Source organism: Balaenoptera ricei, chromosome 5 (genome assembly GCF_028023285.1).
Source record: "Balaenoptera ricei isolate mBalRic1 chromosome 5, mBalRic1.hap2, whole genome shotgun sequence".
NCBI lineage: Eukaryota > Metazoa > Chordata > Mammalia > Artiodactyla > Balaenopteridae > Balaenoptera > Balaenoptera ricei.
Window position 1 is genome coordinate 91,364,972 of NC_082643.1, and position 27,452 is coordinate 91,392,423.

At 45.2% G+C, this 27,452-nt stretch overlaps 1 protein-coding gene across 1 annotated transcript; it reads left to right on the top strand.

Moving 5' to 3' along the window:
• On the top strand, positions 1-26,831 carry LGI2 (leucine rich repeat LGI family member 2). Its single transcript, XM_059924165.1, has 8 exons — positions 1-197; positions 2,120-2,191; positions 3,180-3,251; positions 5,235-5,306; positions 10,395-10,466; positions 11,168-11,337; positions 17,303-17,467; positions 25,675-26,831. The coding sequence occupies exons 1-8, from the start codon at positions 1-3 to the stop codon at positions 26,490-26,492; spliced, it is 1,638 nt and encodes a 545-aa protein (XP_059780148.1). The 3' UTR covers positions 26,493-26,831.
• The last annotated feature ends 621 nt before the right edge of the window (positions 26,832-27,452 follow it).

The following is a 27,452-nucleotide window of genomic DNA, read 5'->3' on the forward strand; positions in this document are numbered from 1 at the left end:
ATGGCGCTGCGGCGGGGCGGCGGCGGGGCGCCGGGACGGCTGCTGTTGCTGCTGGGAGCCGCGTGCCTGATCCCGCCGAGCGCGCAGGTGAGGCGGCTGGCGCGCTGCCCCGCCACTTGCAGCTGTACCAAGGAGTCCATCATCTGCGTGGGCTCCTCCTGGGTGCCCAGGATCGTGCCGGGCGACATCAGCTCCCTGTGAGTGAGTGGGACCCCGGCAGCCCCTGCCCCGTCCTGCCCCACCCGGCGCCCGCCGCCGCCGGGGAGTTGCCTCTGGTGCCGGGACAGCGCGACCCTGACCCCACTTCCCGGCCCCTTCCTTTGCGTTTGGGTTGGGGCGCGCGGTGGGACGTGGGTTGGAGTCTCGGGCCCCGGGGAGGATGAGGGGAACCCGAGATCCAGAGTCTGGGAAGCCAGACGAGTCCCTGGGGCAGTGTTTCTCAAAGTCTGGCCCGCGGGCCACCTGCATCAGATCCACCTGGGGGGGCTTGTGCCAATGCAGATTCCGGGGCCCGCACCGAATGATGCAGGGTCTGAGAGTGGAGCCTTGGAGTCTGCGTTTGGCCTCCCCAGGTGATTCTGGGGCGCATTAAAGTTTGAGAGGATGTGTGTTGGGGGTGGGAAGGTTGTGTGGGGGGCATGTGTATGCAGCCGAGCATGACTGGAGCGCTTGCAGAGGGATGAGGCCTCACCGTCCCTCCTGAGGTCTGAGGCTGTGGTTTACATGGTGCCCTCCTCTGGACCTGTCCACACGGCAGGTAGGGCAGAACCTGGGAGAAGGCATGTCACCTCTAGAAGTGGAGATGCCGCCGCATGTGGCCCGGAAGAGGGAAGCACAGAGGACCTGGCGGAGCATTGGGGAATGTGGGCATCCAGCCCAGTGGGCAAGTGCTGGGAGTCAGCCGGACTCCTTGCCCTGAGTTCATAAGGGCTTCTTGCCCCCCTCCTCACCGCGCGTTGTGCTGGCTGCTTATTCAGTGCTGGAGGAACGGACAGGAAAGGGCTCCCCATTATTGGTCCACCTGCTCAGGAGCTTTCAGCCTGGCCTCACACAGCCACTCAAGCCACATGGCCAGCTCTCATAGTGGCTGTGGAAGGGGCTACTGGGCAATATCTTCACTGCCGGGAAATGTTTCCTGCTGAAACGACTCCCACATCCAGGCCAAGGTGCTGGGTGATGCCCACGCAGTCGTAGAGGCAGGGATTCCCATGGGGGGCAGGGGGTTGCTCTCACTTGCTCTTGTGCTCTACTTCCGCGTCTCCACCCCAGGCAAGGCGCTGGGGCCTGGACCCAGGAGTGAAGGGCTTCCTGTTCGCATGTATCAGAAGTCAGGAGAGTCTGGCTGAGCAGGAACAGAGGGCCTGTTTGACGCCTAATATTGCTAAGTCGGGTGACCTGGAGCATTCCAGAAATGAGAATTCCCCTGGTTAAATCCCTTAGACCAGCAGCTGCTTAACGGATCTGCATATTAACTGAAATAATTCTGAAATGATGTATTGAGGTCCTACTGCGGCCAGAAAGGATAGGGGCCCTGGTGGCTAAAATAGTCAGGTTCCTTGTTCTGATTGGCTGTTAACTCTGGCAGATGGCGTGGCCTCCCACCACACGTTCAAGTTCAGGTGTCTCTGGGTTGTTTCCCAAGGCTTTCACAGTGCATTTAATCAGAAGTGCTCTGAGCGGCTTTCAGAGATGTGCTCCCAAGGGGAACTCTTAATCCTACCCTTGAGTTTCGTCGGCCAACACTAATGCTGTGTCTACACGAACAGAATCATGGGCAGAGGTGAAGGAATTATCCATCTTCAGCTGGGGCCTCCTGTAGTTAAGAAAAGGAAGTGAGGGTTTATTGATATAAACCGGCTGAGATAATGTCTATGCAAGGAGCTAGACTGATAGTAACGGTTTCTATTATTCAGTCCAGTTTTCCTATTGATCCAGTTCATTGGAAAATGGCTGGACTCATCTTGTTCTTACCCCTGAGAAGACCCTGGCCAACCATTTGAAGCCTCATTCCTGAGTGGAGGAGTTTAAAGCACAGGTAGAGGATAAGGCCTCTCGTCCATCTTGCCCGGCACTTCCTCAAAGCAAACTAGTCCTTGTTTTTTTTCTCTCTTGCCCGTAGGAGCCTGGTAAATGGAACGTTCTCGGAAATCAAGGACCGAATGTTTTCTCATCTGCCTTCCCTGCAGCTGCTGTGAGTATGGGAAGTCCTCTCTGGAAAGGGCGGGCCTGGAGGTGCAGTCCTGGGAAGAGCCATCTCTGTCTCTTGGGTATCAGTCCTTCCCAAGATACCCAAGCTCCACAAGTAACCTGTGGCTGGCTCTTGGTGTTTACTTGCCCCGTTGTGTCCCCACTGAGCTGAGTCCCCAGTGTTCAGTGTCTTTTCCTTCTTTCAGCACGTGTTTTTCTCAAGGACTTTATTTATTTATTTATTTTACCATCTTTATTGGAGTATAATTGCTTTACATTGTTGTGTTAGTTTCTGCTTTATAACAAAGTGAATCAGCTATATGTATACATATATCCCCATATCTCTTCCCTCTTGCGTCTCCCTCCCTCCCTCCCTATCTCACCCCTCTAGGTGGACACAAAACACCCAGCTGATCTCCCTGTGCTATTCGGCTGTTTCCCACTAGCTGTCTATTTTACATTTGGTAGTGTATATATGTCAGTGCTACTCTCTCACTTCTTCCCAGCTTACCCTTTCCCCTCCCCGTGTCCTCAAGTCCATTCTCTACATCTGCATCTTTATTCCTGTCAAGGACTTTATTGTAGATGCCATCTCCCATATCCAGCAACTGGGGACAAGATTACATTGAATTATGACCTGAATTTCACGTAAACGTACCATTTTCCAAACACCTCACTTTAAAAGAGAACCTCCATTTTTAACCTCTAAATGTTATTATGGAAATAGGAGCTCTCAGATCATATGTACTGAGACCCGTAGGGAAGAAAGGTGAAGTAATGGGGGTGACCAGAAAATCTGGCCAAAGGGAATCCACTTGCCATTGTCCATCAGTGTCTGTGAGTCAGGTCGCACACCGAATGGGCCAGTTTTACACTGAGAAGAGCCCATGTTTGCCCACAGATCAGAACATAACAAAAGAAACAGAAATGGCTTCACCATGTGACTCAAATTTTACACTTCTGCATTGAAACCTAATGTCTCTTATTTTCAGATTGCTGAATTCTAACTCATTCACAGTCATCCGGGACGATGCTTTTGCTGGACTTTTTCATCTTGAATACCTGTAAGTTTTGTGCTTTGTCTATTTGCTGAGTGTTTGGCATGCCAGTGGAATGGCTGTATTGCTTTCCAAGCTGGAACAGCATCTCTTAGAGAGCTTAAGGGTGGAGAAAATTCAGAAAACCCCATTCTGTTTTCAGCGCTGACCTTTTATAGTTTACTTGTGTATAAACATGCTGAGACAGGAGGAGGTTGGAGACAAAGAGGGGGAAAGGAAACAAAGAAGGAAAGATATCCATTCATTCTCTGCTGACATTTAATTTGTCATGTCATAAGCACAATTGGAAATTACATTGGATATTTTTACCTCTCAAAACTAGACGTGGATTTGCTGATCAGCCAGAAATAAAGCTGAAGGATTCTGAGGGTTACATATTTTTAAGAAAGTCTCCCTATTTGGGGATACAGCTTCATGTTTTTAGTTTACCTGTCCTATATCCCGTTTGCAGTGTCTCCTGTGAGCTGCAGCTGAGGGTCTAATTTTGTTTTTTCTCCTTTAAAATAAAGGTTATTTTTCCCTTTTCAGTTGTGCATATTTCCCACCACCACCCCCCCCCCAGCAATGCCTGGCTCTGATTTCTGCCTCTTCACACTTTAACGTCGTCTTTTTTCCCCTTAAGTTCTTCCACCCTTGTCTTCTGTCACTTTGTAATAATATTAATCCTGCTATCAGATGGGATTTCCTTACTTAGCATTCAGGGAGATTTTTTAAATCCATGTCTCTGCTTTCTTATCTGAGGTTAACAGGTAGATGTTTGAATTCTAAATACATCCTGGGTCTAAGAAAGCTCTCTGCTGATTTCCTGTCCTCAGGAAAGATGTCTCTGGAGAAATTCTTTCTTCAGAGGATACATAATATAGGTACTCTCATAATACTTGATAGTCTAGGTAACCTGGGAGGAGTGGTCAGGCTGAAGTGCTAGGCCAACTAGGTTCTCTCAAAGCACATCAACAGCCGATGGAGGTGGTGAACAAAGAGCCATCCATTCTCTCTTTCAAGCAGCACATCTTCCTGTCAAGGTTACTGAGGAGGAAGTTCGCTTCTCAGCTTATACTGAAGTCTATTACTGAATAGACCCCTGATTTTAAAAAAAACCAGGCACCAGATCATTCTCAGTGTATGAATCAAGAACTGTTTCACTAACGAAAAACATCATGTTGCAAAGTCTCCCTTGGACCATCTCATCAGAGACTTTCTTACATTTGAAGAAATGTGATGCCGTAAACTAAAATTTAGTTCACTGTGGCCCTAGGGAATAGTCCTAGTGCATTCACTTCATGTATTTCCCATTTTAAAGCATGGCTGAAGTTATTACTGCAAGGTCCTGTGTACAAGCCCTAAGACATCTTAGCACAGAGAAAGAAGTTTGGCCCATGCTCAACTTCCTTATACTTTCTATTTCCAAGTAGCCTAGAGATCTTGAGAATATCCTTGCCTTGTCACCCACTTGTTCAGAGGTGACACTGTGTAGGACATGATGAACTCAAGCTTGCCGGAAGCCAAGCTTAATGGAATTCTCCCTGGGCAAAGACTTTAATATGAAGATGTAAAACAATGGGCTCCCCTCAAGGGGCAATGATATTAACAGAAGTATTAATAGCTAGGCACTGTGAAATGTAAGAAGGTTGGAGGGGGGAAGATGTTTGGAAGCGTTCCAGTCTTGCGGAATTTGAGAATATCTTGCCTTTGTGTAGGGCTTTCTTCTCTTTTTTCCCCCCAAGATGTTTTTACCCATGCTGCCAATTCTGACTTTGAAGACTTCCAGGCTGCTTCTGGAAGGAGTGCAAAAAGCACATTTGTGTGGAGGCACTCTTGCACACACACCCAGCTCCCACTTGGAATCTGGTATAGCTGACCTAGCCTTTGGAGATGAATTTCTGAAATTCATAAATGCTTTTAGATTTCATCCTGAAAGCATCCCAATATCGTTTTTTTGAGATATTAAGCAGAGAAAATTCAGTTTAATTATATGGCTGTTCTCCTTAGGTTCATTGAAGGGAACAAAATAGAAACCATTTCAAGAAACGCCTTCCGTGGCCTTCGTGACCTGACTCACCTGTAAGTCCTGTGAAAAGTGTTGTAAGTCCTATTTAATGTGTAGAGTGAGGGTCACTTCCCAGTGCCTATCTCTTTCTTGACTGTTTTGTACATATTGTAATAGCTTCTGAAGGAGACTCATTGCCAGATTGCCCGAGCGGTTTCTGTATTGTTGATCAGACACCAGCCCATTGTGATCGCTCACACACTTGGCTTTCTTATCTTCTCTGTCCTCCCGCATTGCCGTTATGGTCCACATGACTGCATGTGAAGTCAGGAGCACTCTGAGCTGGGAGTGATGGACGAGGTGGGAAGGAATGAAACATGTATCATATACCTACTCTGTGCCAGGCCCTGGGCTGAGTGCTTAGTGAGCCTTCTCTTCTTTATATTTCACCGTAATCTGTGAGTCCCCATTGTACAGATTTGGGAACTGAGGCTTACCTGACTCACTGAAGAATGTTTGTTGAATGGAGGATTAACATTAGGATGAAGTAGAATAGAGACATTTTTGTGGTTCATTTAGTTTGGATGCAAATAGCTTTTTTTTTTTTATGTTGGATTACTCTGTGGTTTAAGCTAAGCTCTCTGGGTTCTTTAATAGCCTTCCGGAGAAAAAAATTAAACAAATTGATTTGAATTGGCATATCAAATAAAGCAAGCACACCCACTTAGCAAATTTAGAAAACTGGAAAAATAGTGCCTGTGCTTATGAAAATGTGAACATCGTCATTGTCTTGGCAGGAGCAATTTATTAACCAGGAACCAGTCCCATTTGCACACTAGAAACTTTGTGTTTGAGTAGGATAACATGTCCCATCTCCATAGTCAGCTTATCTGTGGTAAAAAGACAATTGAGGAAGTTAGAGGGCTTTGAGTAGGGGTATTAGGCAGGGTGGCAATACCTCCAGGGTGTGTAACTGTAACCGATACAGCATCTAAGGAGATAATCATTCACATCAGACCCTGATAGAGGCAAAGGTGTCTGTCGATAGGCTCAGTAAGCACTTGATTCTGGAATCCTACCAATCTGAAGTCCTGGCTAAGTTACAGCTTGTAGAGTAAGGAGATGAGGGAGTGGAAATGGGAGTCTAAACATCTGGAGCCGCACAGCCCATCCTGGACAGCATCAGACTCTTATTGGCATTATTCCTCCATGTTTTCTTTCCTTGCTATAAAAGTCTTGATTGGTTTCTCAGATTCAACCTAGATGCCAAATCCCCACGTTCTTGTAGAGGCGAAGACAATGGGCTTTGAGTCACAATAGACTTGAGTGCAAATCTCAAGGCCACCATTTGTTAGTATTACTTAGCCTTTTCCGAGCCTCACTTTTCTCATCCTTAAAAATGGGGATGATTACACAGACCTCATAAGATTGCCGCACGTAGTGGGTTAGTGCTTGCTTGCAAAGCATCCGGCCCATTATCCACGGTAAATGTTCAAGGTCTGATTGGCGTTTTTATCATCATCGTCGTCATCGTTCACAACAATAGCATCATTCCCTCCCTCTGCTAATGAAGAAGCCTCAGTTTTTTCCAGGGGCTGCTGAGTAGCCTTAGCAGTTTGGGTGGCTAGACAGGGTCTGCTAGGAAGACAACTGTGGGTGTCTGGAGAAGAACAGCTGTGGCAAGACAAATCCAGTTCCCAGAAGTCAGGAATGAGGCCTTTGTTTTTGAGCAAAGGCTCTGGGCAGATTATGCACCTAAAGCAAAGCCTGTGTGACTGGTTGAGTTCGCCCAGATGTCAACTTTCATCTGACCAGCTGGCTGTGGGTCCTTGGTCTGAAAACAGATGTAAATATGCAGGTATTGTGCATATGTATTTGCATATCTTTGTGCATGTGGGCCCTTGGGTACATGGACTTCTATTCATGTGTGCACATAACTGTGTGTGTGTGCTTGCACATTTGCACGTACAACCACATGCTGTGTATTACCCATATGTGTGCAAGAGGCACCTGCTTGTCTGTGTGACATGCAGGGGGCACACACAGAGGGAACAAAGGAGTCCTTTGTTTGGGTCCAGAGCGCATCTGATGCATTAGAGGAGATGTAAGCCCATCCAGCGTGGGTTCCCATCCCACAGTCAAGCCTATGGGGCCCTCCTCCCCTCAGCTCTCCAGCTCATTTCCCTGAACGTACTCACAACACTGGGCTCTCAGGGCGCCCCTGTGCACACCCAATTCACCCCGTTACTGGGCCTTTCCCTTACATCCTTTCCCTTGCCCAGGATACGGTTTCTTCTGCCCACGATCTCCTGGAATCTGCCTTTTCTTTCACAGTCCAGATTAAGTTCTGTCTTTTCCTTGGAGCCATTCCTGATCTCCCCTCCACACCTCTTGCAGCCCTCCCAGCTGACTCCACACAACCGACACTTTGCTGTAGACACTGGCCGTATTGGTTGGTGCCGTTTCACGGATGTTAGTTTCATCTCCCCAGCTGTGTTGAAAGCTCCCTGAGGGCAGGGCCCCTGCGGATCTTCCATTAGCTCTGCTCTTCCCCCAGGGTCTAACACAGGACTAAGCCAGCAGGACATTCTTTCTGATTCACTGACTGACCAATGAGCTACTAAGCTGGGTTTTCCATATGTGCTCTACTGCAGGGCAAGTCTTATGACTTTTAAAGTTGACTCCTCTGGGCTGGAGATGTACGTAGTAATAAAAACATTTAATACACCGTTGAAAGAATGAACTGATCCTCCCAGCCTACCCCATCCCCTTTTTTTGTAAACTTCTAAGCAAGAAGAACACATCAGCTCTCTAAAGTTCACTCCTGTGCTTAAGGAAGTGACTATCTGGAAGTTGCTTGCTTAAGTATCTGCTTTTTACCTTTATGAACTTTTCCAACACCTGCAGACTCACATCCATGCGTAAAGAAACATAGATCAGGTTTCAAAGCATTGACGGAGCAGTGCCAATCTGTAACTAAAATCTAGGACATTTGTTTTCCAGCGGTCCCACAAAGCCCAAGGGACCAGTTGCTGTTAAGTAGTTTTAGAAATGAAGTGCCATGAACTTGTACACAAAATGAAGTGGAAAGTGAGATGTTATGCACGGAGTCTGGGCGGGGTAGGGGTGGACAGTCCATCTAAATATTTCAGCTTTCTGATATCTAAATTGAACACTTGGAACAGTTACTAAACATTCTGCTTTTTTTTTTTTGGCCTTGACCATTCTGTATATGCTTATCACTTCAATCCAATGCATTTCAATTCACTAAAAATGTTTAGCTAAACTACTAACCTTTGATTAGCTAAAAAAATTGTACTTTACTTTCCAGAAAAAGTGAGCAGCCAGAAAAAAAATCAAAACTGTCTCCTTTTTAAATTTCAAGAAGCTACTTCTAGAGAATGTTCAGTCTGATTACAGTCTGTAGTCTATAATCTACAGTCTGTAGTTACGATTTCAATCTGTTCAGCCTGTTTTCCAACATCTTTAAAATTGTACCAATAAATCATTTAGGAAAAGAAGGTAAAATAATACATGAAATTGTATTTTAATCCATTCGTGGTTAACTGGATAGGAAAAGACATAATTTAGAAACTATAGGTCTCCCTGTATTCCGTTGCTATCGTGCAGCAAGAATGTTTGGATTTAAAATGGGCACAAAGCTTTCTACCCTAGCTGACTCTAAGGAGGAAAAACCCTTTCATTCCTACTTCTGGGATGGGTCATTATGATGCTACAAAAGATTAATTTCATATATATTTTTAAAGAGGTTGGTGCTGAATTACCTACATGTGGATTATCATTTATATGTTTTGCTGTTTGTATGCTCAAATGTATAAAAGAAAACAAAAGTAAGCATCAGTTTTTTGGCTGACTCACATTAGGGCATGATGCCTGGGAGAAATCAGACTTGATGTATGTCATTTCAACACCTATCATCTTTCTACGTCAACAGCCCAGCACCATGTACATTCATCTTCAGCAGGATGACAGGGCACTGCATAATCCTGAATCATCAGAGAAAGCATTGATGATGTTTGTTCAAGTCTGCTTCCTGGAGATGGGGGTGTAGATTAGGACATTTTAGAAGGATCTTCAACACTAAGAGCAAAAATACAAAATATGGTTTCTGGTCAACCTTAATTAATGAGAAAATGAAATTGATCATAATCAGTCATTCCCTAAACATTGTGGTTCACTGAGATTTTCTATTATCATTAGGGTTAGAGCTGAGATTCTTCATGTAAAAGAATATTTACATAAAGTAAATACTATTTTTTAATAGTCACAAGTAATAAAATTCACTTAGATGCCCCATTAGGGAACTTCTTAGGATAAGACTGTACATCTGTCCTTTTATCATTCTCATTTTAGTGCTTAAATCATCCATTCAGAAAGACTTTACTGAGTACCCACTATGTGCCAGGCACTGTTCTAGATGCAAGGGATATGGATGTGGACAGACAAAAATCTCTGTCCTCATGTTGCTTATGTATAGGGAGAACACAGAGTCAGTAAACAAATAGATAGATAATTAATATATATTGTATGCTAAGTGACAGTTGTGCAGTGAAGATCAACAGAGCATGGGAAGGAGTTGGGTAGAGATCAGGGAAGGTGGTGAAAGTGGAGGACAGACCTAAAGGAGGTGATGGATGAACTACACCTAGGGGAAGAGCGTCAGGCAGATGAACACCAAGTTCAGAGAACTTGAGCTGGGAGTGTAACTAGCCTGTGTGAGGAATAGCAAAGGAACCAGTGTGGGTGATCTGAATCACCAGAGATTCAGTCCCACAGGTAAGTGGGAATGGAGGTAACTAGACAGTGGAGGGCCTTGGGTGCCATCAAAGGGACTTTGACTTTTATTCTGAGAAACGTGAGATGCCATCTGAGGATTAACATGTATATCAAGAGCTTAATAAATGCTTGTTTTAAAAACAAAACAAAAAACTGACATTCTATGCTCCAGCATCTATAATGTTATCTTTGTGTAACTAAACTCATTTCTTTATCTCAGTATCAATGACCAAAGCCAGAAATTGAACTACCTTTTGCTAAAGAGGTTTAGAGCTCTGTTTTAAATCACTTGCTTTATTTAAGGGACTTCAGAGGGATAGGGCATGAAGATAATAACCACATTAAAATGTGACTTTTTGTTCTAGTTCTTTGGCCAATAATCACATAAAAGCACTCCCAAGGGATGTCTTCAGTGATTTAGACTCTCTGATTGAACTGTAAGTAATGAAAATTATGTGTGCTTGTCTTGAAATCCCCTCTCCCCCTATACTGCATTTTTTTTATGTTGTAGCTAAAAATCTATGACAAAGTAGCGAATACTGGGAAACAGCATATAGTTTGTATCGTGTTAGCTTTGCCATTTTGGAATATACTTAGTAGCATTAGGCCAATGGTAATTCGGCATGCTGGGTCGGGGTGGGGGGGGGTTGGGGGGGGGCTTCTTTTCTTCCAGAGAGCAGTAGTGTATCCACCTGCGTTGTCTTCTAGTACTTGTCACTCCTTGCTGGGCAAAGTTTAACAAGATCTTAAAGTTTCAATTGTGTTTGTCAAAACTATCTTCCTGTAATGTCCTGTTTTTGCTTGTGAGAACCTATGCTGGGTGGTGTTCTTCTGTAACCCCTCCCCCATTTCCACCATGGCGTGGTGACAGTTTCAAGAGGATTTGGAAAAATGGTGCTGTGTCAACTCTGAGCACTCTCTGTGCTATACGGTTAAAATCATGGGCACTGAAGAGTGTTAAATAAAGTCAGTGGTACATAAGAGACATCGGATGTATTAAATACAAAATTTTTTAAAAATTCCACTTTGGGGAGTTATTAAATATGTCAGGATATCAGGATTTCTGGAGTTTCATGTTAGGGCCAAAATATTTCCAACATGTCTGTTTCTCTGTGTCTGTGTTTGTTTTGTTTTTTAGAGATTTAAGGGGCAATAAGTTTGAATGTGACTGCAAAGCCAAGTGGTTGTATCTGTGGTTGAAGATGACAAATTCCACTGTTTCTGATGTCCTGTGTATCGGTCCACCAGAATATCAGGAAAAGAAGCTGAATGACGTGACCAGCTTTGACTACGAATGCACAACTACAGGTATTCAGAACCTCTATCATCAAAGTCTGATATTTAGAATAACCCTTTGTTTTTCTTTTAGACTGTCAACAGGGAGTGGGGAAACATGGGGGTAAAAGTTTTCTATCAAAATTATTTTAGGGGAAATTTAAGCATTCTCAAAGAAATGATTTGATGTGGCAAGGAAAATATCTCAACAGTTTGGAAGGATTTTTGTTAACTGCACTGGCTTTACTTTTGATTCTTTTTGATTCTTTACAAAATTCAAATTTGTCTAAAGATTTTTTTTTTTAAGGTCAAAGGTGGGTTTGGCATGAGAACATTTTCAAAGCAATCTAGGTTTCATATAAAGACAGTACAGAGAGACCTAAGTCACTGTTCTCTTGATTGAATACTATGAAATTTATAGGACATTTAACTAATAAATACCAGACTTTAAAATTTATAAACTGCTTTTGTAGTTCCATGTAAAATGAGATAACTAGGCATCCTAATCGATGGCAAGGTAGGAATATAAGTTAACAACTAGTTACCAAAAGGAAAAATTCACATTGAGGAAAAAAATGTCAAGAAAGTTTGATTTTGTTTTCCAGAGTCTGCCTCAGGGTTTCAGTTTATACATTTTCAGGTTATAAGATAAAACTAAAATACTAACCACCTCAACTGTCATATCTTGTAGAGAGCCCAAGAGTATCTCCATATGAAAGGCTTAGATGGAGTTTCTATAGCTTCTAAAAGCCAGATTTTAAAGGAGAGCGGATCAATCCACAGTATGAAACCTGCTTACCAGACTTATAAAAATAAACACTTAGGCTGAGAGTTGGTATCTACAAAGCCTCAGGTCATGTCAGTAGGAGCAGCAGGAATGAGAACTCAGAAAATAGTTATGGAAACTCAAAAGACAAAAAAACTCTAAGAACAAAATATCACATTTAGGCTAGTCCTACTGCTATACCCCGATCAAATAAACAAAAAACTCAAAAGTAAAAATTATTTCTAGGTATCTTTGTAAATAAGGAACCTGACAAGTTCTGTTCTTTTCTGAGATGAAGTCTTATGGAAATGACCTTGCCTTTCATCACTGAACAGGGACTTATTCAGCTGTGTAATTGGCAGGTGCCCTTTAGCCAGCTGAGGCCACTGGGGGGTTATTTATTGTATTGTAGAGCAGTGCAATATATCAGAGGTCACGGTCAGTGACATTTGCACCAAAAGGTGGCATTCAAGGCCATGCCGTATGAAATGTGAAACCACAGCTCGCTGGGGCTCCTCTCTGTCTCTTCTCATTTTTCTGGAGAGTTCTCTAAACCCCATGCTGAAGTGAGCAGCTTTTACATTGTTCTCTTCACACCCGGCCCTAGTGTGTGACAACGTTGCCAATCTCAGAGAGAAATGGCTTGGGCTATAGAGGGCCTTGGAAACTAGGAATCTGTCCTAAACCCAGAATCTCTGGGGCAGCATGAGCCCCTTAACACATTTGGGGGCATTCTCTTATACATATTTATCTTTGCTAACAAGCTTTTTGCTAAAATTTAGAAAGTCAGCCCCCCTGCCTGGAAACAGGGAGATGATGATTCTGTCTTTGCTCTTGTTTTATCCCTTTAAGGCTCATGAACTGATGAGCTCTCACTCACGGTGTCTTCCATCACGAAAAAATGGTGCCACCAAGTTGTGACCCCTCCCCCCAGACATAGTCCCTGCCTTGTAAGAACTAGGTCGATAAAGTATGAGTTTTGGGGGTTCCTATCTTCTGGCTCAGATCAAGCCTCATACGCTGGTGCTCTATTTAAGGCCAGGGAGGAGATAGGTGAGGATGGATGGAAGTTGGAAAGCCAAGTCTAAGACTCATGGTACCATTACCACATCCTCACTCGAGTTTGGGGAAGAAGCACATTTTCTGAGTGCACTGATTTCCTCTTAGCTCGGGGTTTTAGCAAAGGAGTAAATTCTTCTGGTAGATGTCTCACCTTGTTCTTCCCAGGGAGAGGAGGATATGATTACCATCCTGTTCCTCAGCACAGGGGTGTAATTAACACCACAAAGCCACCCCTGGCCGGTTTCAGCTCTCCAGATTAATCAGTCCCTCCATAACCCTCTGCTTCAAGTCTATTTTTAACCAACTCAAAAATCCCTGTTACCTACTCATAATTCCCCATGTTAGGTGGATAATTCACTAAATTCCTTAGAGGGAGTGAATTTTGCATCCTAATTGTCCTGTTAGTTTCCCTATTTCAGGGCTGATGAAAATGCAGAGAGAAATAATGCATTAATGTGCAGTTTCTCTCCCAATAGGATCAGCGTCATGTATAATTTATTTTCCGCAAGTGCTATAAATAGGTATGTAAAAATCTGTTGATTCCAGTGGGAGCAAGGCCTAAATTGTAAGAGTCCCACTGACATCATGAACTTAATTTAATCCAATGTGAATGGAAGTGGAAGTGCTTTTTGCAGAGGAGGCCATTAATACTTTAACACTAGTAAATTGATGTCATATCAGTATGTGGATTGTTTGAGATCTTTCCACAATGAATGTGCTTTTGCCGTTTGTGAGAAATAACTTACGATGGGGATGGGGAAGATGTTTAAATTCCCCGAGTCCTCTCCCCCATTCACACAAACACACATTCATCAATCATATTGTTTCACCGCTTTCTTCCCTTCTTCCTTCTTTCTCTTCTCCTCCTTTTTTTTGGACAGGAGCGGTGAAGGGGGAGAAGGAGTCTCCTCTTAAGAATTAGATTTATAATTTGAATGATTTAACAGTCTGTGCTGTGCCAGATAGCCAGTATATAGAAAATATTATGAAACCAATGTTTGGGGAAAATCAATGAAAATAGGACCATTAAAGGCTAGATCTGTAAAAATGCTCTCTATTTTCCTTTTTTAAATAAGATTAAAATTCTGGAACTTTTTAAAAATAGAAAACTGAAACTTTTGGGTCTGCACTTTAAACGGCCTGCATTTTTAAGCTCACAAAGTGCTCGTGTTTCTGAGAATTCAGAGTGTAGTCAGGAAGCTCTGAGCACAAGGAGACGGGGTTACAAGCGTCAGGAGTGTTGGGAACCTTGGGCAGACTTGGATGAGGCAAGGCAATCGGAGATGCTGGAGGAGGTTATAGACGTCTTGGTGGTAATTAAAAGAACGCAGCTGTATTCTCTGAGTCCTCTTCTGCCTCCAGGAAAGAAAGCAGACTGTGACTGCTCCCATTTCCCTTTTCCCATTTACCAGCCTGTGAACACGGAAGCCTTTTGCAGCGTTTTCCGACTTCTACACTGGGGCCACCAGGGCCCACAGGAATGAACCAGGGGTTTTTCAGTTTTTAGTCTTTGACCAAGCAACGCTGTTATTTTGGGGGACTTGATAGAGGAGGGGGAACTAGGATCCACGGTGACTCTTCCCTAAGTCTTCACGCAGGCAGCTTCACGCTGTCACTGTTACGCAAGTAGAACTCCGGAGGGATCACCGCAGCCGAGGCTGGGCGCTGACACTTAATCCTCCCTCTCCCATTTGGCCTCTACAGCAACCCTGTGAAATAGACGTCACCCCCATTTTACTCCTGGGGAACCTGAAGCTCTTGCCCGAGCTCCTGGAGCTGCAAGCGCAGGCGGGGTGGAAACCAGTCTGTCTCACCTGCCCCAGCTCTTCCGAATGTTCCAGAAGGGGGGGTACCTCCCCCATTCTTGCCGCCTCTCCCCACTGTCCCTCGGCCACCTCTTGCTGTCGGGTGCAGAGGCAGCTTCCTCTTTGCTTCTCCCTCTTCTCCCTGTACCTGCAAGCGTCCTTCATTCAGCCCCGTCCTCTCCCCGCCACGGTCAGGGGCGAGGCCAGCCCTCCCACACTCGCCAAGCCAGCAAGCATTTACTCAGCAGCTCCTGTCCACTGAGAACGAGAGGGGCCCCTCCAAAAGGTAACATGTATTGAGCACGCACCTTGTGCAAAGCACTGTTCTACGTGAGTATGAATCATAACAGACGATGAAGAGACTGAGGCAGAGAGAGGTTGGGTAACTTCCCTAAGGTCACTCAGCAAAAAGGCAGAGTCAGCGCTCCGGCACTTTATCTTAGATGCCATTAAAATGAACACTCTCCCCAAGAGATGGCCCAGTGGTGACCAGGACAGTGGAGGGGGACTGTCCTTGCTTGGATCTCAATTCCATATTTATCAGTCGCCTACCGTGTGCTGAGCCTGAGGTCGGCATGTCCACCACATTCCCTAGTCTGTTCCTGCCATCGAGCTTGGATCATTGCCCCCATACTGCAGATGAGTAAACCGAGGCCTCGTAAGGGGAGGTGCACACGCAGCCCAGGGATTCAAACACAGGAATTGGTTTCAGGTTGTCTGACTCCAGGCACAGCGCTCTTTCCAGTGCCTCACGCCGCCCTTACTCCTCAGCTTTACCTTCTGCCCGCTGACTGGCACCTGCTCTTCCCGCCCCGGCTCCACGCTTCCCACCTTAACACTCGCTCAGCTGCTCTGCCCCTTTACCTGCCTCTAGTCCTTTTGCACTGGCCCTCCTTACTCACTACCTGGTACCTGCCCTTTTAATGCCTTTCTCAGTTGACATCTTTCATGAGGCTTCTGAGTCAATTATTTCTTGAGTGGCTGCTGTGGGCTTGTGTCATTGGAGCTCCGAGAAGTGTAGGACCTTCCTTAGGAAGCCCTTGGTTCAGGAGACACACCACGCTGGCTGTGTGTCCATGGCCGGGCACACACCCTCTCTGAGCTTCAGCTTCTGGCTCTAAGATCTCTCCCATTTCTTCAAATCTGACCCTGATGTCTCTGTGTTGGAGACTCAGTCCTAGTAGATATTAAGATGTAAACAACATTGCCTGATTATGAGTCCAGCAAGTTAGGAAGGGTCCCTGATTGGACCGGTCAGGGCAGCTTTGCAGAGGAGATGGGACTTCAGGGGGCATGGATAAGGATTGGGTGGGGAAGAGGTGGGCAAAGCCAGGATTTTCTCATAGGAACTACTTTCCTAAGCCAGACGTCCACCCTCATTTTACCCTGGGCACTTTTAGCCTGCTGAGAAGCAGTGCACCCTGAAAGATCTCTGGCCAAAGAAATAAACTTTATTAGTATTTTGTTTTTTTAGAAAAACTTCTTTCGTCATTGTTTCTCTAGCTACTGCACACACTAACTGTTCTTGCATCCGAGGGCATGCTAACCCTGTTTCTTGGTAAGACTGTTCATTCCCTACCAAGATTTCACACAGTGAGTCATTGTAGCTCAGGGAGCGACACAGATGATGGGTATTGACTCGCCACTAAGTGTAAGAGCAGAATGCGTGCTTAAATAGGACGGCGTCTATGTTGCTGGAAAATCTAATAGATCTCCTGTAACTGCTCCCTGAGCTGCAGAGCGCTACCCAGATCCCAGGCACGGCCGTACTTAGCACTGCTACGAGTCCAGTAACCAGTAAACACACTTAGGTTAACTTCCCCGCACCGTGGGCTTTATAAACCTCCAAGACCTTGTCAAAGAGTTTGGATTGGTTTCCAAAACTGCAGCGTGCCCTTTGGGGAATTTACTTTTAGTTTTCTTTATTACCTGGACTATTCTGAGAGAGCTAAAAATAACAGCATTCCCCAAAGGAATTTGACCACAGCAGCCCTTCTTCATGGAGTAAATTTCACGATAGTTTCAGGAATGTTGCCCTGCAGTATCCTTTCTGTCCTGTCTTTCTGAAAGCCAGGTCTCACCAAATTTGTTTAAAACTTTGAGATCCTCTAGCCAGACTTGTGAGCTATTTATCTCAAGGAAGCTGTATTAGAAGCTGTGCGTTCAGTCTGCTAATTCTGCACAAGCCAGAACCCTCTGGACTCACCCAGAGTGAAGCACGCCATGATGTGTGTTGCTTCTCTCCTGCCCTCCCCCCTCCCCAGTCCTCTTTGGAACTGATGAGAGAAAGGATAGAAGAGGAATGGCGGTCCATAATGCTCACAGGAGAGCTCATGGAGACTTTTTTTTAAACACCTCTTCCCAGATTTTGTTGTTCATCAGACTCTGCCCTACCAGTCGGTTTCAGTGGATACGTTCAACTCCAAGAATGATGTGTACGTGGCCATCGCTCAGCCCAGCATGGAGAACTGCATGGTGCTGGAGTGGGACCACATCGAAATGAATTTCCGGAGCTATGACAATATTACAGGTGTGTTATGGCTTTGACTGGATGTACTGACCTCATTTCAGCGTGGCCTAAAGCCCGGGAGGGAAGAAATGTTCTCTGTCATCCCGAGAGGGAGCTTGGCTCTCTGGCTTGGTTTGATTTGGGAGCACATTCCAGCCCACCCTCTTCCCTCCAACTTTTTCTGGATATGGTCAGTTATTGGTGAGAGCAGAAACCTCAGGTGGTGATTCTATTTATTGTTGGTGATCCTTTTGTAAAGGGAGAGGGTGATGGGGGCCTGTGGTGGGAAGCATTTTCCTGAAATGGTGAGAAGTCACTCCCTGAATCCCTTGACTTCGAGCAGTTACGACAGCCTCAGACTGCATGAGCATTTTAGCAGCTAAATGAATCCTTTGACTTTTGTAAACTCTTAACTAATATGCTAATGCACACTCACACACACACACACACGCGTGCTCATGCACACACATGCAATGTGCTCACGTACACACATGCACACACTCACGAACACACACACACTATAGCTGTTTCTATTGCCCCCTTGCCAAGTCCTGGTGATCACTACTTCCTTTTAATAAGTACATACAAAATAAGCATAAATGGCTTCCTAATTCAAGCCTTTGGAATAAGACTTAGTTAGAGCTTCATTTGGGGCCATCATTGAATCCCAGTGTCTTAGTGCTACTAAAAATGGACTGTCTACTTGCTTTTTAAATAAGTGGATAAAGTCAAAATAATCTTTCAAAGACTTCTCATTTATCAAAGTGCAATCTGATAATAATACTGACGTTACAAGCAGCACCACGTGGCCTAACTGTTGCCCCATGTGAGGGTTTCCTTCAGTGATTCCTGCTCTGGTTCGAGCAGCGTCTTGCTGGGGCAGAGAGAAGCGTATCCAGGTAGCATTTCCAGATACGGAGGTTCTGGCCTTGCAGCAGGTGCAGGGATGCAAGGAGAGCGTCGTTCACCCTCGGGGAGCAGAGCTGCTAATGAGGCTGATCTGGCAGCCCGGAGAGGTCTTTGAGACGTATATCCTGACGCCCCGTATATCCTGACGCCCCGACGTGCCATCTGGCCTCCCAGTGCTGAGCCCACATTCCCGGGAGCAGCCCCGCTCCCTCCAAGCGCAGACTCAGCACAGAGCAGTGCAGGTGAACCTGTGGAGGGGAACCCAGGCCTCAGGACCCTAAAGCCGGTCCGTGTTAGAGGAAACGAGGTGAGAGAGGAACTCACCACCCGCATGGTTTTGTGCTTCCATCTCTTCTCTGACCTGGAAGATCGGTGAGGGCTGAATGAGCAGGCCCCTCTGCCTTCTCTCCTCCCTCTCACACGAGGAGGTGGGAGCAGAGTGAAGCCGGGCTCTCGTGCAGGGAGTTCTGATGCCAGTGCTTGCTGCCGGTGCTGGGTGTGGGCTTGCAGAGAGCCAGGTTCGGGTTAGTCTCGTTGGGGCTCATAACAGCTGTTTGAGGTGTTATTGCAGGTTCCCTGCCCGTAGGTAGAGGACAAGCGACCTCTCTTCAAGAGAGAGGAGGCATATGGGCTATAAAGAGCTCAGGTTTTGGGGCTTCCCTGGTGGTGCAGTGGTTGAGAGTCTGCCTGCCAATGCAGGGGACACGGGTTCGAGCCCTGGTCTGGGAAGATCCACATGCCACGGAGCAACTGGGCCCGTGAGCCACAATTACTGAGCCTGCACGTCTGGAGCCTGTGCTCCGCAACAAGAGAGGCCGCGATGGTGAGAGGCCGGCGCATCGCGATGAAGAGTTGTCCCCACTTGCCGCAACTAGAGAAAGCCCTCGCACAGAAATGAAGACCCAACACAGCCAAAAATAAATAAATAAATAAATAAAAGAACGTGAATTTCTTAAAAAAAAAAAAAAGAGCTCAGGTTTTGAAAACCTATGAACATGGATTCTACTCCTGACTCTGCCATGTGCTAGGAAGTAGCTGGGGCCTTTGAGCCTCTGTTTTCTCATCCGTGAAATGGGCAGGAGATGTACCTCCCATGGATGTTGTGAGAATTGGATGAGTGCCAGGCACAGAGCAGGCAGTTCTTTTTTTTTTTTTTTTTAAGTGTTTCCTCTTTCTCTTTTTTTTTAATTAAAAAAATTTATTTATTTTATTTATTTTTGGCTGCGTTCAGTCTTCATTGCTGCGCGTGGGCTTTCTCTAGTTGCAGAGAGCTGGGCTACTCTTCGTTGCTGTGCGTGGGCTTCTCACTGCGGTGGCTTCTCTTGTTGCAGAGCACGGGCTCTAGAGCACAGGCTCAGTAGCTGTGGTGCACGGGTTTAATTGCTCTGCGGCATGTGGGATCTTCCCAGACCAGGGCTCGAACCCGTGTTCCCTGCATTGGCAAGCAGATTCGTAACCACTGCGCCACCAGGGAAGTCCGAAGCAGGCAGTTCTTAATGCTGGCTTCCTCCTCACCTTTCCGAACGAAGCGATGAAGGCTCAGGCATGTTGAATCACTCCACTGTTACTTCCAAGGCAGAGCCCGGGACCTGTCACTGCTGCATCCCACCCTTTCCTTCTCCCAGGTTGACCTTGGCACGAAGGGACAACATTGCCCTCCACCTGCCCTTCCTACATACAGCAGCTGGTCACACCCCTAGGTTCATCAAGTCATTCATTCATTTTTTCATTTGTTCGCAAAGATTTCTTGAGCGCTTACTCTGAGCCAGGCCCAGTCTAGGTGCTGGGGCCATAGCAGTGAACAAGTCACAAGAAAACCTCCACCCTCAAGGAGTCTGTGTTATAATGGGAGACAGAGAGACAATAAAATAAGACACATAATTGTAATACATACAACACATTAGATGGCAGCATGCTAAGAAGGGAAAAGGTGGCAGAGAGGAAAGATTTGAAGTGTTGGCATGAGAGGACTGAAATTTTAGATAGAGTGTCTGGTAGAGGCCTCATTAAGAAGGTGTTTGAATAAAACTTGTGGGACACGAGGGCTTGATGCGCATGGAGAGTGGGGACGGTGGGGAGAACATTCCAGACAGGGAAGAGTGAGTGCAGCAGTCCAGAGGCAGGAGGGTATTTTTCCTGTTTGATGAACAGGCAGGTGGCTGGTTTGGCTTGGACAGAATGATCCAGGGGCAGTTGTAGGAGACAGAGTCAGAGAGGTAAGAGGGCTGATCGTGGGGGCCTTGCAGGTCCTACGAAGGGCTTGGGCTTTTACCTTTGTTCAGAGGTCAGCCAGTCTGCACAGAAGATGCAGGTGCCTGCTACAGAATGCTGGGTTGTGTCCGGCTGCTGGGTTGAGCGTAGTCCGTGTGTGGGGAGGGGATCAAAGTGGAATCAGAGCAAGTAGTTGAGAGGCTATTGCAAGGATTCAGGCAAGTGTTAATGGCCTGGACCCAGCGGAGGCTGCAGAGCTGGGGGTAGGAAGTGGTCAGTGAGAGCAGAGTGGGTGTGGCCAGAGCCAGGGCTGGAGCTTACTGGTTTCCAGGGATTCCTTGGCCTCTCAGTGTTGAAGTCTGAGAGGTGGGCAGCTGGGCATGCAGCCCACTGGGATCCTCTTCACAGCCAAGCCCAAGAAGTGAGCTACAAAAGTGTGTTCGTTAAGTTTATGAACTCCAACGTCACACTGGTTTTTCACAAATCTGGCTCTAGATCTTTCTAGCTGGTGACCTTGGCCAAGTTTTAACTTCCATGAGCCCCTTTCATCTGTAGAGTGGGAATTCCATCTGTAAAATGGTATCATCATAGTATTGGGCCCATGGAAATTTAACTGGGTAGCTTATATAACACTTAGCATGGGGCCTGGCGTATAGTAAGTTCTCAACAAGTGTTGGGATATCAGTTGCGGATAAAAAATAGATATTTGATTATTATTCCTTGCTACCACCGCTAGGGAAATCCACCAGGTTTGGATCTTTTACTCTTCTTAATTCATGAAAGCACACAGATTTCATACATTAGGGTCCCAACACACATTTCTGAATACATATTGCCAATTTCCTGTCACTTATTGATTTCTGATCCCATCTTACAATTCAACCACCCCTCTTTTGTTTCTCCCTTCACCTGGGTTTCCAGGCTCAAATGCAGCCTCCTACAGGAAGCATTTCTTGTTGACCGGATTGGAATGAAGTCTGCCTTCTCTGCTCCCTTATTACATGAATTTCCATTAAACACAAATCTCGTCACATAATTTTTCACTTAGAGGAAGGCAACTCACATTTACATACTCAGTGATTTATAAGCTGTTTCTTTCGTCAGCTACACAACCTCATAATGTGTACTTATTGTCTCTATTTTATAGTGAAAAAAAAAAAAATAGGAGCAGCCCTCCTTCTCCCATAGACCCTAACTCTTTGACTTCAATAAAATTGTCTCCACAACTTTCAAAAGCATAGGAGTGCCAGGACCAGCAGAGCATGGCCTGAGGGAGGCTGGGAAAGAGGGTGGTTACAGAAGTAGGGGCCTTGCTCGCTCTGTGGAGGAAAGAGTGTGGCTCGCTGGAATTCAGCCTGCTGTGAAGGAAAGCCCTGCAGCTCACACAAGCTGGGCAGATAACAAATGGATGAGCAAGGACACAGCCCCAGAACCACTTGCCTCGAACAAGACCAAGGTAAATGTGGACCGTTCTCTCCTCATGGGGCTGTGCATGCCTCATTTATCATCTCGTTTGATCACAGGGTGATCCCAGAGTCAACAAGAGCTGGGCAGGATTTTCTCCATCCATGGCCGGCAAGTCTGGGGCCCCGAGGAATGGGAGGGACACATGCTTCCCCCCTCTGTGGCCCTGCTGGGCATTGTGCAAAAGGGACATCCATCCTCTAGTGGGAGAGGGAGAGCCAGGGTCATGAGCCGCCCCCACCCCCCGCCCCCCAAGTTTTGCTCCTTACGTCTTCTCCTTTTTCTCTCTACATCTCTTCTCAGCTCTCCTGTTTTTGATTAATTTTGTTTGCCTTTTGATTTCTGCCCACTAAGTATGTTGCAGCATCTCTCCTCCTAGATTAAAACACACACACACACACACACACACACACACACGAGGATTTCTGCTGCTGCTGACAACTCCATAAGCTACAACTCCACAGGCTACACCTGGAAAGAGGATGCTTTATGGGGCATCTCCAAGAAAGGAATTCTTTCTTTCTCACACGGCCCCTCGGCTGAGACCAGTAAAGCTGCAGGATGCTTCTGGGTAGAAGGGACCTCCGTAGCCAGGGACTCAGGAGGAACATGCATCTCAGTTAGTGCTGTCAGGGGGGAGTCAGTGCAGTTTCTGAGGAGCAGTTTGGTAGTTTAAACCCAGAAGCCTTAACAACGTGCACAATGTCTACCCCGCAATCTCTCCATTTAAGAACACTACCAGATGGTTTTCAAACACAGATTTCTCTACAGGGAAGTCTATTACTTACAATAATGAAAAACTGGAAATAAGTGCAATGTCCAGCAGTAGGGGATTAAATAAAATATGGTGCCTCCATGCAATGGAATACCATGTAGTGTTAAAAAATCAAGTTGTAGAAGATGCAATAACATGGGAAAATGTTCACGACATAGTGGTCAAGGGAAAAAAGCAGGTTATAAAAAATCCATGTACACTATAAGCCCAGATCTAACTTAAAAAGCACATTTGAATATGTGCAGAGATTGGCAATTAAAGAAATATACCAAGATATTAAGTGTTATTTCAGCATTTGCAGTTCAAGTGATTTTGATTTTCTTCTCTGTACTTTTTGGTACATTGGTGGTGGAGTGTAGACTGGAGCCAGACTACCTGGATTTGGATCCCAGGCTCCATCACATTGTAGCTGTGTGACCTTGTATAAGTTACTTAACTTCTCTGTGCCTTTATAAAACGGGGTACAATATTAAGTGTATGCTAAGTATATAATAAGCATGTATAGTGCTTAGTATAGTGCCTTTATGTGTTACCTATTATTATTTTCAAAATTTGCTTTGATGAACATTAAAAACCTTTATACTCAGAAAAAATGCAATAATTAGTTTTAAACAAAGGAAAGAGACCAGGTTCTTGCAGGAAAGCCAAAGCAGTGGAAGAGAAAAGTAAATACCACCCTAAAATCCACCCACCGTCTGCCCCCAATGTTAATACTGAGGACAGAAATTGGGTAATTATCCTTGTAATTTACAGACCAAATTCACTTTGGTCCAAACTGCCTAGAAAATTAGGGGGAAGAAATAACTTTTAATTGAATGACCCAGATGACGGGTCAATACTCTTGAGATGTGGGTGGTCTTATTGCTGTCTGGCTGGAATGGTGAGGGTTGGGGGTCTGGGTGCAGATAGGGAGAAGATGATGGGAGGTGACCCAGACAGGGGAGTCACGACTGAAAATGTTCCCCTTTTCCTGCGAAGTTCTGGTTTGGCGCCTCCTGAGCTAGATCACTCAGATCATGGCTCGTGATCTCAGTTGCCTCAATGATCCAATAATGAGAGCGACTAGTTACTGATCACTTCCTGTGTGTACAAGCTCTCTACTAAAAACCCTGAGCGTGAAATTTCTCAGGTGGTCTTTACGGCGTCTGTGTAAGGTCAGGGCTGGCAGCATCCTTAGTCTCGTCTGGTAGGGGAGGAGCCTGAGGAACTGCCACAGGGTCAGAAAGCTTAGGAGGTGCTGGGCCGTGTGGTCTGGAGTCACAAGGTTTAACACTGGTCTATTCTGCCTCCGCTCAGCTTCAGAAATCAGAAAAGGTCAAACGTCCTCAAGAGCTCTCATTACATTTTTTTTTTCCTGCCTCTAAGTCCTGACTCCTAGCTTTTTACCCCCCAAGAGAGGAAACCCGTTTAAATGCCTCATTCTGCCCTATGGAGTCGGGCATAGCATGCAGACAATTCGCTTGGTGTCTTAGTGAATTTCCTGAATTATACGCCTGCCTCTAAAGACGCCAGAGGCCCAGGTGACCAACACTTAACCTATTTCGATGGAGGTACATTTAAAGCTATTTTTTTTAATTGTGAGGAAATACACATAACATAACATTTACCGTCTTAACTGTGTTTGTGTGTGGTTCAATAAATGCATCCATCCCCAGAACTCTTCATCTTGAAAAACTGAAACTCGGTACCCATTAAACTGTAATTCCCCATTCTCCCCTCCTCTCAGACCCTGGCAACCACCCTTCTGCTTTCTATCTCTATGAATCTGACTCCTCTAGGTACCTCATATGAGTGGAATCATACACTATTTGTCTTTTTGTGACTGCTTATATCACTTAGCATAATGTCTTCAACATTCATCCATGACACAGCATGTGTCGGAATGTCCTTCCTTTTTAAGGTGTAACAATAATCCATTGTGTGTATATACCACATTTTGTTTATCCATTCATCCATCAGTGGGCACTTGGGTTGTTTCCACCTTTTGGCTATTGTGAATAATGCTGCTATGAACATGGCGTACACATATCTCTTCAAAACCCTGCTTTCAGTTCTTTGGGTACAGACCCAGAAGTGGAATTGCTGGATCATATGGTAATTCTTTGTTAAATTTTCTGATGAATCGCCATACTGTTTTCCACAGTGGCTGAACATGTTATATTTCTCGCCAGCAGTTCATAAGGGTTCCAGTTTCACTGTGGACGGGCATTTTTTTTTTATTTACCTGAAGATTTTATTATTGTTTTGTACCAATTAGATTTACATAAAGATTTATCCTTTTCATTCTCTTGATTAAACGCAAAAATATTCTGATTGTTTAATATATTATTATTCAATACAGTTAATTTACCTAAAGAAATTTTTGGTATATATAGTTTAGATTTACATAAACAAATATTTACTCTGTTCATTGTTCTTTGTTATTTCTTCTTTTAAAAAAAATGAACTATAGTTGATTTACAATATTGTGTTAGTTTCAGGTGTACAGCAAAGTGATTCCATTTTATATACATATATGTGTGTGTGTATATATATATTTCAGATTATTTTCCATTATAGATTATTACAAGGTATTGGATATAGTTCCCTGTGCCATGCAGTAGGTCCTCGTTGTTTATCTGTTTTACATATAGTAGTGTGTATCTGTTAACCCCATACTCCTGATTTATCCACCCCCTTTTCCCTTTGGTAACCGTAAGTTTACTTTCTATGTCTGTGAGTCTGCTTCTGTTTTATAAGTAAGTTCACCTGTTTTATTTTTAGATTCCACATATGAGTGGTATCATGTAATATTTGTCTTTCTCTGACTCTGGACGAGTGTTTCTCACAGTGGCTGCCCTAACCCCGTCTCCCCTCTTCTGGAGCGCAGGTCAGTCCATCGTGGGCTGTAAGGCCATCCTCATCGACGACCAGGTCTTTGTGGTGGTGGCCCAGCTCTTCGGCGGCTCTCACATTTACAGATACGACGAGAGCTGGACCAAGTTTGTCAAATTCCAGGACATAGAAGTCTCTCGCATTTCCAAGCCCAACGACATCGAGCTGTTTCAGATCGAGGACGAGAAGTTCTTTGTCATCGCAGACAGCTCCAAAGCCGGTCTGTCGACCGTGTACAAGTGGAACAGCAAAGGATTCTACTCGTACCAGTCTCTGCACGAGTGGTTCAGGGACACGGACGCCGAGTTTGTTGAAATAGACGGCAAATCACACCTGATCCTATCCAGCCGCTCCCAGGTCCCCATCATCCTCCAGTGGAATAAAAGCTCTAAGAAGTTTGTCCCCCACAGCGACATCCCCAACATGGAAGATGTGCTGGCCGTGAAGAGCTTCAGGATGCAGAACGCCCTCTACCTTTCCCTCACCCGCTTCATCGGGGACTCTAGGGTCATGCGGTGGAATAGCAAGCAGTTTGTGGAGATCCAGGCTCTCCCATCCCGGGGGGCCATGACCCTGCAGCCCTTTTCTTTTAAAGAGAATCACTACCTGGCCCTGGGGAGTGACTATACGTTCTCCCAGATATACCAGTGGGATAAAGAGAAGCAGCTCTTCAAAAAATTCAAGGAGATTTATGTGCAGGCGCCTCGTTCCTTCACAGCCGTCTCCACTGACAGGAGAGATTTCTTTTTTGCATCCAGTTTCAAAGGGAAAACAAAGATTTTTGAACACATAATTGTTGACTTAAGTTTGTGAAGGTGTGATTGGTGAATTCAAAAGACGCGTAGCTTTAGCTGTCACAAGAGAGGACCAAGGGGGGAAAAGAAAGCCAGGTTCACAGGTCTGAAATTACAAATGCACTGGGGAAATAGAAGTTTTCAAACTTTTAGAACTCATATTTTAATCAGGGATTGCATTTATTGGCTAACTGCATGACATGTCCATTCTCCCACTTAAAAAGACATCTGAAAGCCTGTAATTACTGAGAAAGGAGTACAACGTTAACTCTTACCATCTAGGGAAATAATGTGCCTTTTTTTCTTTTTAATGAGGAAGGAGAAAATCGGATAAGATGGGACAGCTCTTATAATGAAATAAAAGCAAAAAAAAAAAGACCAAACACACTATGGGCCCTTCTCATTCCATTTTAGCAATCTAGTGGGTAAGAACGCTTAAAGCCAAAGTCAGCTGAAAAGATTTGCTGATGATTAGTTTAAAAATCTGATAACACTCAGCAGTGCTATTTTGAGCCTTCCCTGTTTCCTGAATCCCCCCTAATAGCAGAGCCTTGACAGTTTCATTGGCTCATATAGATGGCTGTTCATCACGGGTGTGTTAACAAAATAACGTTTAACGTTGCTTCCTCTGCTACAGAAAAAATATTCTGCTGACACACGTATTGGTCCATCACAGGCTGTGGACCCAGGAGTGAGACAAAGAAGTTTCCCCCTCTTCTTGTGGTTCAGAGCTGACCCCCATGGTGGCCAGAGCAGTTGTGCTTGTTTGATGCTCTCCATGGCTCATCTGCTTCTCTGGACCCATGCTTTGAGTTTGTGGGTAACCAGCAGACAGGCCAAAGACTGAATGGTGCTTTTTATTCTGTCCTTTAGAGCGATAGAACAGGTATGTTCATCTGTGGAGCATTTGGTAGGATTTCTGAAGTAAGGTTTTGTGGAGTCAGAGAGGGCTTTTTTATACAAGTCTTGATGTTCTTTG